The 15,523-nt window shown below is 39.7% G+C and overlaps 1 protein-coding gene across 1 annotated transcript; it reads left to right on the plus strand.

Annotated features, from left to right (window-relative positions):
• Nucleotides 1-14,507, plus strand: LOC133546472 (gastrula zinc finger protein XlCGF48.2-like). The gene is made up of 3 exons (XM_061892237.1): nt 1-419; nt 1,419-1,685; nt 11,981-14,507. The coding sequence occupies exons 1-3, from the start codon at nt 317-319 to the stop codon at nt 13,045-13,047; spliced, it is 1,437 nt and encodes a 478-aa protein (XP_061748221.1). The 5' UTR covers nt 1-316; the 3' UTR covers nt 13,048-14,507.
• The last annotated feature ends 1,016 nt before the right edge of the window (nt 14,508-15,523 follow it).

The raw sequence follows: 15,523 nt of genomic DNA on the forward strand, positions 1-15,523 counted from the left end.
AAACACGGCGAGGATAAAGCAAGATGGCGTCTGACGGTGAAGACGTTATTGCAGTCGTCACAGTTCAGTGTTCTTAATCTGTGCCTCCATGTACACATATATGTCCTTTATTGCACTCTAGTAAATAGAGTAAACATCGTTAATAACTGTTTGCATCTGGTTATATTAGTGTGAGAGCTCTTTGAAGCTTCTCGAGCTAGCTTAGCCTGCTAGTTAGCTTAGCTTGTTAGCTGCTAACAAAGAGAGGCGGAAGTGATCAAAACACATCGCTAAGTAGAGATCAAGTGTGAGTGTAAAGTGTTGTGATTGTGTGAAAATGTGCCAAAGAACCACAGCAGAGTACGAGGAGGAACTTTGTCCAACAAAAGAGGAGAAGGAGCGACAACATGAAAAACATCAAGTTGTGTTACACAGAACAGGTTTGTTTACTTCTTACTCTCACATCTTTAATAACTTTATATTTCATTTTTAACACTATTCTTCAATAAATTGTCTGTAGGAAGATGAATTGTTATGTGAGGATGATGCACTGATGGTTTTACATTGTTGATAAGAAGGAGACATTGTCAGACACACAATATTTATGAGAGGTTGATGTTTGTAACAATGTGTATCAACAAGTTTACACAAAACTCACACAGTCACCAGGGGAATATTCCAGAGAGCAGGTTAAGTGCAAAGTCCTGAGTATGTAAAGCTCGAGAGTTTTACCTCCAAAAATAAGAGAGGTAAGACAAAGTCAGAGTCAGTTACCATGGTTACTGACGCTGTTAACCTAGCCTGATAGCTGGCAGGTTTGACAAGTTATATATGTGTGTCAAAGCATACTGACCTGTTATTTCCTTCATGTCGGTGCACCCTCCCTGAGATCGGTAGGTTGTGAGTTCGAACCCCAACCCAGTCATACCAAATACTATAAAAATGGGACCCTTACTTCTCTGCCTTGCACTCAGCATCAAGGGATGTAATTGGGGTTTAATCACCATAAAAGTTATTCCCGGGCGTGGCCACCGCTGCTGCTCACTGCTCCCCTCTCCTCCCAGGGTGTGATCAAGGGTGATGGGCCAAATGCAGGAAATAATCTCCCCACACCTAGTGTGTGTGTGACAATCATTGGTACTTTAACTTTCTAATGTGTCTGTGATTGTCAAAAAAACAAAGCCTGCTCTAAAGATGACATCTTGATCTCATACCATCTCAAACCAATTGGCCGTTCATTATTAAGTGAAATGTTTTATAGTCGCTTAAATTTGTCTTTAACCAAGCAACACTGTTTTATTCAGTTACTCAACTAATCGGAAACATTTCCAGTAGAACACTTGATTAATAACATTTTCAATAGCCACAGCCCTATATTTCATGTACAATTTAATATTCAGCATGTAGAAGTTAAAATGTGTTTTGTTTGTGTCCTGTAGACATCCATCAGCTGATTGGACACCAAGAAGAATGTCTCCCTCATCTGCAGGGGGACAGTTTCACTTTAGAGTATCCACAGCTCTCACATTTTAAAGGGGACAAAGATGAGCCACAGCCCTCTTATTTCAAAGAGGAAGAGGAGGGAGAGTGTCCTGTAGGGCAGGAGGAGGCTGATGTCAGCAAGTTTCCACTGACTGTTGTTTCTGTGAAGACTGAAGAGCATGAAGACAAACCACCTGAGTCCTCACAGCTTCATCACAGTCCAAGTAAGCACAACATCCACATATCATCTAATACAATGTTTGTGACACATGTTCATCCGGGGGCCACATTTATCACTAAAGATGGGAGATATATTTGCTTTTTAACACCACCATTTAAAAATGAATGCTCATCAATCATCAACAGTGTAATTGCTGGGGTGTAACGATGTGACCTAGAGGCCGTCCTCCTTACCTCACATGGTCAAACGAAGGCAAACATTCAATATGGCTACTGTTTATTTACCTTTAACAGCACATATGTCAGCATATTTCAAAGGTTTAGTAGTGAAGATAAGAGATGTACACCAAGTACCATTTTTTTAGTACTGGTTCCTAATTATGTTGTCCATGAGGACCGTGAAGATTCTGGACTAACGGCACAACTATTTGTATTTTTAATTCCAGCTGACTGACATAACTATGATACATTTTCACATTGAGTTCAGCTGCCGCTGCTACACATTGCAATCAGCTTTGAATGATGACAAATAAGGAAGCAACTACGCGCAAAAGTTTGATGTGTGTGTTATTGAGAAGAAGATGACATAACTGCATTTCACCTTGCACTGCACACATAGTTGACTTCTTTTAATTTTCCTGAAGGAATCAATGAAGTACTATCTATCTATCTATTTAAGACTTCAAATAAACAGCTGCTGATAAAAGACTTCCCTGCTTTAAAATGTTACAGAACATCATGTTGGAGGTGTTCAAACTCTTGTGCTAATAGAAATGCTATTTAAAATGCCTTTTTTCCAGGTTTTTATTTCCACAAATGACATGTAGTACCGACAAGAGTACTGATAAATACTGGTATCGATAAGGAATATTTATTAGGGTATCATATCCATGAATCTATAAATTTACATCCCTACTGAAGATACAAGCCAGATATCTTAAAAAAATAAAATATTTTTTTATTTGGATTTAGTTACTACTCCGCTGTCCAACAATGTCTCAACACCGTTGAGAGATGAATTAATGTAGCTTATTTTTACTAATTAGCTATGTTTTGTTGATGTTAAACATCAGAATCAGACACATTTTTATTAACCCCCGAGGGGAAATTAAAATGTTCAGCAGAATCCCATTCAAGGTCGGACAAACATTCTAGGGAGACAGAACAGGATCGCTGACGGGTCTGCCAACTTGCGGCGCCCCTTGCAAAAAAGGTGAGATACATACATGTAAACAAGTGGGGGCAATGAGAGAGAAAAAAAAAATCGGTCTAAGCCTGGGCCCCTGGAGAGGGGGTCCAGACTGAGGCCAAGGGAAGAAAACAACTTATTGCCATAGCACACATTCCTCTTTCATGTGTGGAAGAGGGAAACATCAAAGAGGACAAAGGACATTAAAAGAGCAGAGCTGATGCAACCAGCCACTTCTACATACATACATGAATAAAAAGTAAAAGAAACATATACACTGTGGTGGCTTTTGCGGTGTCCCACGCCATCTTCTGCTGGGGTGAAGGGAGCTTGGCCAGAGACGGGAGCAGACCCAACAAAGCAACCAAGAGAGCCGACTCCACTCTCGGCCGCCAAACCAAGTCTCGGCCAGTGTCCAGTCCGCATGGATGAGTGAGGATATGTCCAAAGAGACCGAGGTGTCCGATACCTGCTCATTCAGCCAAGACACTGTGAAGCTTTTCCGTCCCGGCGCTCAGTGCTAGCTCCGCAGTCCTGTCTCTTCATCTGCATCTCCTCCAGTCTCTCCAAACGGACTCTGGTGTGGCAGAAACCCAGCAGCTGGTCTCCATGGCCAAAAGGCTCTCAGGAGGCAGATCCAGAAGTTCACAAAAAAGCACCGCAGAAGTCACGAAAGTGCCACCCCTTGTCACACAGTCCCAAAAGGTCCGGACCAAAAGGCAAAAAAAAAAAATATATATATATATATATATGTATATATATAAACATGAAAAGAAGAGGGAAACACAAAAGGATGACACAAGAGCACAGAGTTCCTGCCAACAGCAGCCACTACAGGGTCACCATCTTGGGGGAAAAAAATAAAAAAAATTGCAGCATACCAGCTACAACAACACACAAATCATAAAAGTTTCCTAAAGGAAAATGTTCATATTTAAATAAGTAGAGTAAATAAATCATAAACAGGATTTTACAATTTAAATGCAAATGTTGATGCTCCTCTTAGACACTGTTCTTTGTTCTCTTTCGGGTGTACAAGCAGCTGTCTTGTTTGTATGTAAGTGTTTTACAGCTGTGTTTATTTTTTTCATGAGTTTTTGTATTGCTTCGCTGATGTACCGTATGGTTTTGACATCTTGAAAGTCAACGTGGGGACTGATGAGATCCTCAGAGACAGAACAGCGGCAAACAGCTTCCCGCCAAGAAAAAGAAGAGGTCCAAGAAAAAAGTGTCGGCCGCCAAGTCTGCCGCCAAGGGCAAGAAGAGCGACGCCCAAGCAGGACGCTCCTCGTCCAGCCCCAAGAAGTCCAGAGCGGGGAGCAAGTCCAAGGCCATCGTCATGGACTCCAGCACAGACGACGAGAAGCATGACGAGGAAGAGAAGGTGACGGCGAGGGACAAGTGGTCGGAAAAAGAGGAAGAGTCGTTGGAAAAAGAGTTGAAAACTTACCTGCAGGACTAAGTGTGCACTTGGATCTTCAATCCGCCAAACTCTTCCCACATGGGAGGAGTGTGGGAAAGACTAATTGGCATCACTCGCCGTATCCTGGATGCATTGCTCCTTAAGGAGGGAGGCTCTCACCTTTCTCATGAGGTGCTCACCACTCTCATGGCTGAGGTCATGGCAATTATAAACGCAAGACCTCTCATTCCAGTTTCAACTGACCCAGAGATGCCAGCAATACTAACACCTGCAACCTTGCTGACACTGAAGAGAGACGTCATATCTGCACCACCAGGAGACTTCAACGTGAAAGACATCCACTCACAACAATGGCGGCAAGTCCAATCTCTCTCTGATAGATTCGGGAAGCGATGGAAACAAGAATACCTGTCAACCATACAAACTAGGAGAAAATGGTATGCAGAAAGGCCTAACCTGCAAATTGGAGACCTAGTACTACTGAAAGACGGCCAGGTGAGAAGAAATGAATGTCCCACTGGACTCATCGTCAAGTCCATCAACAGCCATGACAACAAAGTAAGAAAAGTAGATGTTAAGATCATCCGACAAGGTACTCCAATAATCTACACTAGACCTGTTTCAGAGGTTGTGTTGCTCCTTCGTAAAGAGACTGTATAGTGGTATAAAACATTATACCAAGCGGGGAGTGTTATGCCCGTTTGATTGTGGACTATTACTGACACCTTGTGGCGATGGGAAATGCTGCGCGTCATTAGTTTGGGCACTTCCGGTTTACTTTGGGCACTTCCGGTTTACGATGTTCGTCTAGTTCATAAACAATAAGAAGTAGTCGAGTTGTGTTAACTCTTACAAGCCTTGGAAAAGATAAGTCTGTAAGTAAACTGTTTAACTTGTTTATGTAACTCAATACTAAGGTGGAAAGTTGCTAAGTTTGATAGTAAGATGTGTATTGAAAAACGATTTTTGGGCACTAATTTAATGAATGTTTGAGGATTTAAAATGGCTGCTGGTCGCATATTTCCACCATCGAAATAGTTTCAACACTCAGCAGTATTTGTTTGGCGATAATGCTGTATATTTGTGTGAAGCTAATGTTTAGATATTGTGTATAACATTTCAGTATGTTAATTGAATCATATAGCTTATACATTGTCATTATGTGTATTTCAGTTTTACAATAATAAAAAATAAAAGTTAATAAATAAAAAGAAAAGTTCTTTTTCAATTTCGTTTTCGCTATCTGCCTCCATACTCCAACCATCCCTTTCAATACATGCGTAATCTGTTGAATCGCTTAAACCGCTGAAATCCGAGGCTGAATCCGAGCTAATGTCGCTATATCTTGCTATGGTAACCGCCATGTTGTTTGTATTGGCATCGCTATGTGACGTCACAGGAAAATGAACAGTGGCTTCGCACATAGCCAAAATCAAGCACTTTAAAGCTTTTTTTTAGGGATATTCCAGGACGGGTAAAATTTTGAAAAAAACTTCGAAAAATAAAATAAGCCACTGGGAACTGTTTTTTATTGGTTTTAACCCTTCTGAAATTGTGATAATGTTCCCCTTTAAGAAAGTCAGTGATTTCACTATAAAAGTGGGTGACATTGTTATCACCAGGAAAGATGAGATCACCTACCTAGGTTCCATTCTAGAAGCTAATCTTTCCTGTGATAAAATGGCAACCAAGGTAATCAAAAAGGTCAACCAAAGAACGAGATTCCTCTACAGAATCTCCTCTCTGGTCAACAAAAGCACCTTGAAGATTCTAGCGGGAACTCTCATTCAACCCTTTTTCGATTATGCTTGCACCTCCTGGTACTCCAGCACCTCCAAAACCCTCAAATCTAGACTCCAAACATCCCAGAATAAGCTAGTCCGGTTACTTTTAGACCTCCACCCCAGATCACACCTCACTCCAACCCACTTCTCCAAAGTGGGCTGGCTCAGGGTGGAGGACAGAGTAAAACAACTTGCACTGAGCCTAGTCTATAAAATCCGCGACACCTCCCTGATACCGAAGTACATCTCCAACTACTTCCTGACCGCCATAACCACAACACCAGGGGCAGCTCCACAAACCACGTTAAACCCAGATTCCGATCTAACAAAGGTCTTAACTCATTATCCTTCTATGCCACATCAGTGTGGAATGCACTCCCAACAGGTATAAAAGTAAGTGCATCTCTATCCTCCTTCAAAACCGCTCTAACACAACACCTCCAGGCAACTTCAACCCTTTCCTAATACCCTCCTCCATTCACATCCCATCTCCCCGGATTATAAATAACCTAATGTAAATAATCAAATGTTCTTCTAATGTATATACTTGTTCTTATGCTATGTGAACTCACTATGTTCTCTGCTGGCTGTACATATCCTACCAAGTAAGACCTACACTGTTTCAATGTCCACATTTCTCTGTTGATGCAATTGTTGATGACTGAAGTACTGATATCAACCAAAGTTCCTCATCCCACCCCCGGATTGTAAATAATGTAAATAATTCAATGTATATACTATGATGATTAACCTGTGTGATGACTGTATTATGCTGATAGTATATATTTGTACCATGAATTGATTAACGTGGACCCCGACTAAACAAGTTGAAAAACTTAATGGTGATGTTACCATTTAGTGGTCAATTGTACGGAATATGTACTGAACTGTGCAATCTACTAATACAAGTATAAATCAATCAAGCAATCAAATTCAGAAAATAAAGACTTATACTGTGATTGAAAACAAATGTATTTAAGGAGTGTAAGATTGTCATGTATGTCCCCTGTGGACGACTGAGGAAGTGCCTGCTCTAAAAAAAATTCTTAATCCCCACTATGTTCTGCGGACGTAAGAGGGCTGACGTCACCAGATCAGATTTCTTCTATTGACTCCGGGGGAGTCAATAGAAGAAAAACAAAAAGGATTACCAGGCGTGTATGGTGAGTCCTGGACGAGTTGAAAGTGGCTGTGTCTGTGAAGGGGTGACGGTGGAGTTAGCTAGGCGACGCCCTTCGCCGCGGCTTCCGCCTCTGCCGACGCGTGCGAGGGGGTGAGACGGGGTGTTGCTGGACCCAGTGAAGTCAAGCGGGACTTGGAGACCTCCAAGCCCCAAGATCATCTCGACATACGGCGCGCCGCGGAATGTCCCAGCCTGCATTGCTTAGGCTAACCTCCACGTTATCCTGTCGAATTCTTCGACTTCCGCTGCGAGAGAAGCTTCATTAACTCGGACTTTACTGTGACATCTTGCTGGCATCGTGGTGAAAAGTTGTTCTCTCGTGGGTGCAGTGGAGGATGGAACACAGCGTGAGGATAAGGATAATGATTTGTTATACACTACAAAAACAATTTTTGAACAAAAAACACTTGCATTAGGCACTAAAGACAAAACAAACAGAACTAACGTGGAAGATAAAAGGAACAAAAAGCGCTAGTATATAAACTAGGGACAAGCAAACAAACAAAATAGCATGGAAGCTAATCGTATAACAAAAAGTCTTTTACCACAATCGGGAAATGCGACGTCATCTGTTGTGTGTAGCAAACTAAAGTCCGAGAACAAAAGGCAAACAAAGACAGGCATATATAGGGGCAGAAATAATCAACAGTCCGGGGTCTTGTTGTCGTATTTTACGCTTCATAATGCGTCACACATTTTCGATGGGAGACATGTCTGGACTGCAGCCGGGCCAGGAAAGTACCCGCACTCTTCTACTACGAAGCCACGCTGTTGTAACACGTGGCTTGGCATTGTTTTGCTGAAATAAGCAGAGGCGTCCATGATAACGTTGCTTGGATGACAACATATGTTGCTCCAAAACCTGAATGGACCATTCAGCATTAATGGTGCCTTCACAGATGTGTAAGTTACCCATGCCTTGGGCACTAATACACCCCCATACCATCACACATGTGTAAGTTACCCATGTGTTGGGCACTAATACACCCCCATACCATCACACATGTGTAAGTTACCCATGTCTTGGGCACAAATACACCCTCATACCATCACACATGTGTAAGTTACCCATGCCTTGGGCACTAATACACCCCCATACCATCACACATGTGTAAGTTACCCATGCCTTGGGCACTAATACACCCCCATACCATCACACATGTGTAAGTTACCCATGCCTTGGGCACTAATACACCCCCATACCATCACACATGTGTAAGTTACCCATGCCTTGGGCACTAATACACCCCCATACCATCACACATGTGTAAGTTACCCATGCCTTGGACACTAATACACCCTCATACCATCACACATGTGTAAGTTACCCATGCCTTGGACACTAATACACCCTCATACCATCACACATGTGTAAGTTACCCATGCCTTGGACACTAATACACCCTCATACCATCACACATGTGTAAGTTACCCATGTCTTGGGCACTAATACACCCCCATACCATCACACATGTGTAAGTTACCCATGCCTTGGGCACTAATACACCCCCATACCATCACACATGTGTAAGTTACCCATGCCTTGGACACTAATACACCCCCATACCATCACACATGTGTAAGTTACCCATGCCTTGGGCACTAATACACCCCCATACCATCACACATGTGTAAGTTACCCATGCCTTGGGCACTAATACACCCCCATACCATCACACATGTGTAAGTTACCCATGCCTTGGACACTAATACACCCTCATACCATCACACATGTGTAAGTTACCCATGCCTTGGACACTAATACACCCCCATACCATCACACATGTGTAAGTTACCCATGCCTTGGGCACTAATACACCCTCATACCATCACACATGTGTAAGTTACCCATGCCTTGGGCACTAATACACCCCCATACCATCACACATGTGTAAGTTACCTATGCCTTGGACACTAATACACCCCCATACCATCACACATGTGTAAGTTACCCATGCCTTGGGCACTAATACACCCCCATACCATCACACATGTGTAAGTTACCCATGCCTTGGGCACTAATACACCCCCATACCATCACACATGTGTAAGTTACCCATGCCTTGGACACTAATACACCCTCATACCATCACACATGTGTAAGTTACCCATGCCTTGGACACTAATACACCCTCATACCATCACACATGTGTAAGTTACCCATGCCTTGGACACTAATACACCCCCATACCATCACACATGTGTAAGTTACCCATGCCTTGGGCACTAATACACCCCCATACCATCACACATGTGTAAGTTACCTATGCCTTGGACACTAATACACCCTCATACCATCACACATGTGTAAGTTACCCATGCCTTGGACACTAATACACCCTCATACCATCACACATGTGTAAGTTACCCATGCCTTGGACACTAATACACCCTCATACCATCACACATGTGTAAGTTACCCATGCCTTGGACACTAATACACCCCCATACCATCACACATGTGTAAGTTACCCATGCCTTGGGCACTAATACACCCCCATACCATCACACATGTGTAAGTTACCTATGCCTTGGACACTAATACACCCCCATACCATCACACATGTGTAAGTTACCCATGCCTTGGGCACTAATACACCCCCATACCATCACACATGCTAGCTTTTGAACTGTGCGCCTATAACAATCCGGATGATTATTTTCCTCTTTGTTCCGGAGGACACCATATCCACAGTTTCCAAATATAATGTAAAATGTGGACTCGTCAGACCACAGAACACTTTTCCACTTTGCATCAGTCCAACTTAGATGAGCTCGGGCCCAGCCAAGCCGGCGGCGTTCCTGTGTGTTGATAAATGGCTTTTGCTCTGCATAGTAGAGTTTTAACTTGCACATACAGATGTAGCGACCAACTGTAGTTACTGACAGTGGTTTTATGAAGCGTTCCTGAGCCCATCTGGTGATATCCTTCACACACTGATGTCGGTTTTTGATGCAGTACCACCTGAGGGATCAAAGGTCTGTGATGTCATCGCTTACGTGCAGTGATTTCTCCAGATTCTCTGAACCTTTTGACGATTTTACGGACCGTAGATGGGAAAATCCCTGAATTCCTTTCAATAGCTCGTTAAGAAATGTTGTTCGACAATTTGCTTACAAATTGGCGACCCTCGCCCCATCCTTGTTAGTGAATTACTTAGCATTTCATGGAAGCTGCTTTTATACCCAATCATGGCACCCACCTGTTCCCAATTAGCCTGCACACCCGTGGGATGTTCCAAATAAGTGTTTGATGAGCATTCCTCAACTTTATCAGTATTTATTACCACCTTTCCCAACTACTTTGTTACGTGTTGCTTGCATCAAATTCTAAAGTTAATGATTATTTGCAAAAAAAAAAAAAAATGTTTATCAGTTTGAACATCAAATATGTTGTCTTTGTAGCATATTCAACTGAATATCGGTTGAAAATAATTTGCAAATCATTGTATTCCGTTTATATTTACATCTAACACAATTTCCCAACTCATATGGAGACAGGGTTTGTAGAATTAGCTTTCACCATCTTAGAGGTGAGAAAACAGTTCAGTATGTCAATATAGCAGCATAAGCTAGTTACTTCTGTGATCAACGCGCCGCTAAAAGTAGGTCCTTAACGTTAGCGCTTATAATAACAATATCATTAATACTTGGTTAATATTCAGGTCACAAAATGTAAAATGAGTATTGTTGGCAATTTTTGGATGTTTTTTGGGAGGACTTTGTGGGTCTAACAGAGGAGCTCCCATTGACTCCAATGTTAGCTGATTTTTTGCTCATGATTATTTAATAATTCAAATTCATAATAGTTTGAAACAAATGTCTTACATAAGGATTGTGAATGATAGGTAACATTTTTAAAAAAGTGCAGTTTCCTTTGAATTTGTCAGATAAGTAAACAGTCCTTCAAATTAAAGATGTAAAACAATTGAGGTTGTTTATAGATATTATCCACTATGAAGTTACAGTCAAACTAAGCACACAAGGGAAAGTACATTCATATACACATGAAGTACACACATGTGTAAGAATCATGTTCATCGTCACACCCTTAGTTAAAAGCACACCATCCCCATGACATGACACTTCCACGTGATGTAGAACAGTAGTCCCACATTTTAGACATACACACACATCTGAAGAATATTAAAATTAAATATATTTGGTGGGCCAAACAAAATGACTCGACGAACCAATGTTTGGTATGGGCGATATGACCTCAAATCTATATCCTAATAACAATATGTCACAATATATAATTTGATATATGATTGAGAATAGAATAATTTCAAAATAGGTACACAAGCTCCTAATTTGGCAGCTGACATATGCAGTAACATATTGTTCGTTTCTAATAGTATTATTTTGTCAAAACAGTTATTAATAATGTACTTGTTTATTTACTGTTATATCTGGTTACTTTTTTTGAGAAAATAATACTGGAAATGTAATATTTTACTGCATATTTCAGCCACTAAATTAGGAGCCTGTGTAGCCTGTTTTAAAATGGTTCTATCAGTAATTCTAAATGAAATACTGTATCGCAAAATCAATTTTAAACCATATCGTTCATCCATAGTAAAAAGTCCTGTCGTCCTGGTTTTTGTTTCTTTTCCTGTGAATAATGTTGTTAAGAGCAGCGTGTTTGTGCGTCACTGAGATTTCAAGACAGTTCATACGATAACTTGTTTTTCCTAAGTGCATGTAAAAGTAGTGAATGCATTGTGTGACTGAGCAGAGATGCTGTGTTTGTCTTGCAGACGTCTGTGAAGAACATCTTCACCCTGAGCAACAGAAGTGGAGCTTCAGGATGCGGACAGAGGAGCCACAGCCCTCCCACATTAAGAAGGAAGAGGAATACCCACTGATACCCCATTTTAAAAAGGAAGAGGAGGACCCACTGACACCCCATTTTAAAAAGGAAGTGGTGGATCCACTGACCCCTCACTCCAAGGAGGAAGAGGAGGACCCAGTGACCCCTTACATTAGAGAGGAAGAGGAGGAAGAGGGCATCAGTCAGCCTAAATGGTTGGAGGAGTTCCCAGTGACTGGTGTCCCTGTGAAGAGTGAAGATGATGAGGTGAAAGGTGAAAGTGAGGAGAGGGGAGGGGGGGAGCCTCCAAGCAGCAGCTCAACACAACACATGACAACAGAAGCTGATGGAGACCACTGTGGAGGATCACAAGCAGACAAGCTCTTAGCTCCACTATCAGATAGTGAGGACACAACGTCACACTCTCCTGACACTGATGATGAAGACTCTAAAGATGATAAGACATGTCACACTGACAACACTCACTTCACATCTTCTCTCTGTCACAAAACTTTTAAATACCATTGTCGTCTGAAATCACACATGAGAACACACACTGGAGAAAAACCTTTTACTTGTTCAATCTGTAGTAAAGGTTTTGTAAAAAGTAGCTATTTGAAAGTACACATGAGAACACACACTGGAGAAAGACCTTTTTTATGTTCAATCTGTGGTAAAGTTTTTATTCGAAGGTACTATTTAAAATCACACATGAGTACACACACTGGAGGAAAACATTGTTCCTGCTCAGAATGTGGTAAAAATTATACTCAAAGCCATAATTTGAAAACACACATGAGAATAGACACTGGAGAAAAACCTTTTTCATGTTCAATCTGTGGTAAAAATTTTACTCGAAGGCAAAATTTTAAAACACACATGACAATACACACTGGAGAAAAACCTTTTTCATGTTCAATTTGTGTCAAAAATTTTACTCAAAGGCAATCTTTGAAAGTACATATGAGATTACACAATGGAGAAAAAAAATGTTTCCTGCTCAGACTGTGGTAAAAGTATCGTACTAAATCAAAGTTTAAAAGTACATATGAGAACACACACTGGAGTAAAACGTTTTTCATGTTCAATCTGTGGTAAAAATTTTACTCGAAGGCAACATTTTAAAACACACATGACAATACACACTGGAGAAAAAACCTTTTTCATGTTCAATTTGTGTTAAAAATTTTACTCAAAGGCAATCTTTGAAAGTACATATGAGATTACCACTGGAGAAAATAAAATTTCCTGCTCAGAATGTGGTAAAAGTTTTGTAATAAATCAAGGTTTATAAGTACATTTGAGAACACACACTGGAGAAAAACCTTTTTCATGTTCAATCTGCGGTAAAGATTTTACTCAAAAGAAGCATTTCAAAGCACACATGACACTACACACTGGAGAAAAACCTTTTTCATGTTCAATCTTTGGTAAAAAATCTATTCGAAGGCAACATTTAAAAACACACATGAGAATACACACTGGAGAAAAACCTTGTTCCTTCTCATAATGTGGTAAAAGTTTTGTCATAAGACAAAGTTTAAAAGTAAAAATGAGAACACACGCTGGTGAAAAACCTTTCATATGTTCAGTATGTTGTAAAAGTTATATAGAAGGACGACACTTAAAATTACACATGATATAGCAGTCTGGTGAAAAACCATACTCCTGTTCAAGCTGCGATAAAAGCTTTGGTCACCTAAACACTCTTACAGTGCATATGAAAAAGACACCCAGGAGAGAAAGTGTTGAGTTGCAGTGTGTGTGGTGAAAGATTGTCTTCTAAGTACCAGTGTAAGAAACACAAGTGTGCTGGTGAGAACAGCAGCAGCAAATGAAACTGCAGGATTTGAAATAAACTGTCCAGACTTTCATTTTGACTTTCTAACAACATCAGCACATATAACATGTGTGACATTGTTGTTTGTCTAACACAATCTTGTTAATATGATTCTAACATTTATAGATTAGAGACTTCAGATTAGTGTGTTTATTACAGTCATGTACATGCATTAATATACACATTTGTGTACTTTGAAATGAACACAACAATTTGACTGAAAAGGTGAGAATAAACAGTACATACAATTATGTTACATGCAATAAACATTGTATGTGTAAATATCCATAATTTACCTCTATACTTATTCATAATAGTGTTTTATATGTTTTTTGAAAAATGACGTGTTACATATTTTATTTTGTAATTGTAGATAATTCCATAGATGAACTCCTTTATATGATGTACATATTTGTTTTACATGTGTTCATACCTTTGCTTTTGAGTACACATAAATCCCTCTTAGTTCATATTTACTGGTTCACATCTGAAACATCTTCTGGACCACTTCTGGAAGCATATTATTATTTACTTTATACATCATTTGAACAGTTGTCTTTTATACAAGATCTTTTACTTTTAAAATGTGTGACTTTATGAATAATTTGTTGGGTCTCTATAATCCATTCTATGACTTATCTTTATTACTCTCTTTTGTAATATGATGATTGTTTTGTGATTGTTTTATATGTATGTCCCCAGACTTTTATGCAATAAACAATGTATGCTTCAACTGAAGTTGGGTACAATAATTCTAGTTAATATTTGTACGTATTTTATTCTCTTTAGTATTGCACTCCATTGTTTTATTGTTTTCTTTATATGACTTACATGTAGTGTCCAGTTTACTTCATCATCTATATTAACTCAGAAAAATGCGATTACCTTAATTCCTTTAATTTCAATATTATCCATCATAATTTGTGGTTTACATTTTTACAATCTTCAAATATGATGTATTTAGTTTTATTGAAGTTTAGTGACGGTTTATTGATGTGCAGACATCTTTTTATGGTTAAGTTCTCTATGGATAAAATAAAATGAGAGTTAAATCAAGCGGTAATGAAGATTATTATATACATAATTACACTCAGTAGTGACAATTAAAGACACTTCCATCCTGTTCATTTGAGCAAAGAAAAAGAGTAGACTGTAATATTGTAAACAATAGAAGAATATTAATATCAGCAGTCAATATTCCAACATTGTGAAGCTGAGCTATGGTAAAAAACATATTCAGCATTGAAGGCTTTATGAGAGTGATGTAATGATCAGAATCAGAAATACTTTATTAATCCCCACAGGGAATTTAAATTGTCAGCACTGTTATGACCATGTGTATATTAAATGTAATATTATATGAATACCATAATAAAATGGTACGTTTGGGGGATGTGTAATATTTTTTGTATGAACATCCTGAATGTTTTTGTGCTAGAATAGTTTTAATTAGTAGAGAGTGGGGGGAAATGAGGCAGTAATGATAATAATGGTTTGTTTTAAGCCTGTTTATGAATAATTAAAGATAATTAAAATACCAAAATGTAGCTTACATCCTCAGTGAGCTGAACTCCAGCAGTAAAGATGAGAGAAATAATGTGGAAAGGTCAGAAGTCAAATGTTTCTTCAGGTGATACATGGAGCCTCTGC

The sequence above is a fragment of the Nerophis ophidion genome, unplaced genomic scaffold, assembly GCF_033978795.1.
Source record: "Nerophis ophidion isolate RoL-2023_Sa unplaced genomic scaffold, RoL_Noph_v1.0 HiC_scaffold_30, whole genome shotgun sequence".
Taxonomy (NCBI): domain Eukaryota; kingdom Metazoa; phylum Chordata; class Actinopteri; order Syngnathiformes; family Syngnathidae; genus Nerophis; species Nerophis ophidion.

What these genes read in the sequence shown, in the direction of transcription:
- LOC133546472 (XM_061892237.1), top strand. Translation starts at nt 317, where the DNA reads ATGTGCCAAAGAACCACAGCAGAGTACGAGGAGGAACTTTGTCCAACA. An exon ending in AGTTGTGTTACACAGAACAG is followed by an intron (nt 420 to 1,418) that starts GTTTGTTTACTT and finishes TGTGTCCTGTAG; the next exon opens with ACATCCATCAGCTGATTGGA. An exon ending in ACAGCTTCATCACAGTCCAA is followed by an intron (nt 1,686 to 11,980) that starts GTAAGCACAACA and finishes TTTGTCTTGCAG; the next exon opens with ACGTCTGTGAAGAACATCTT.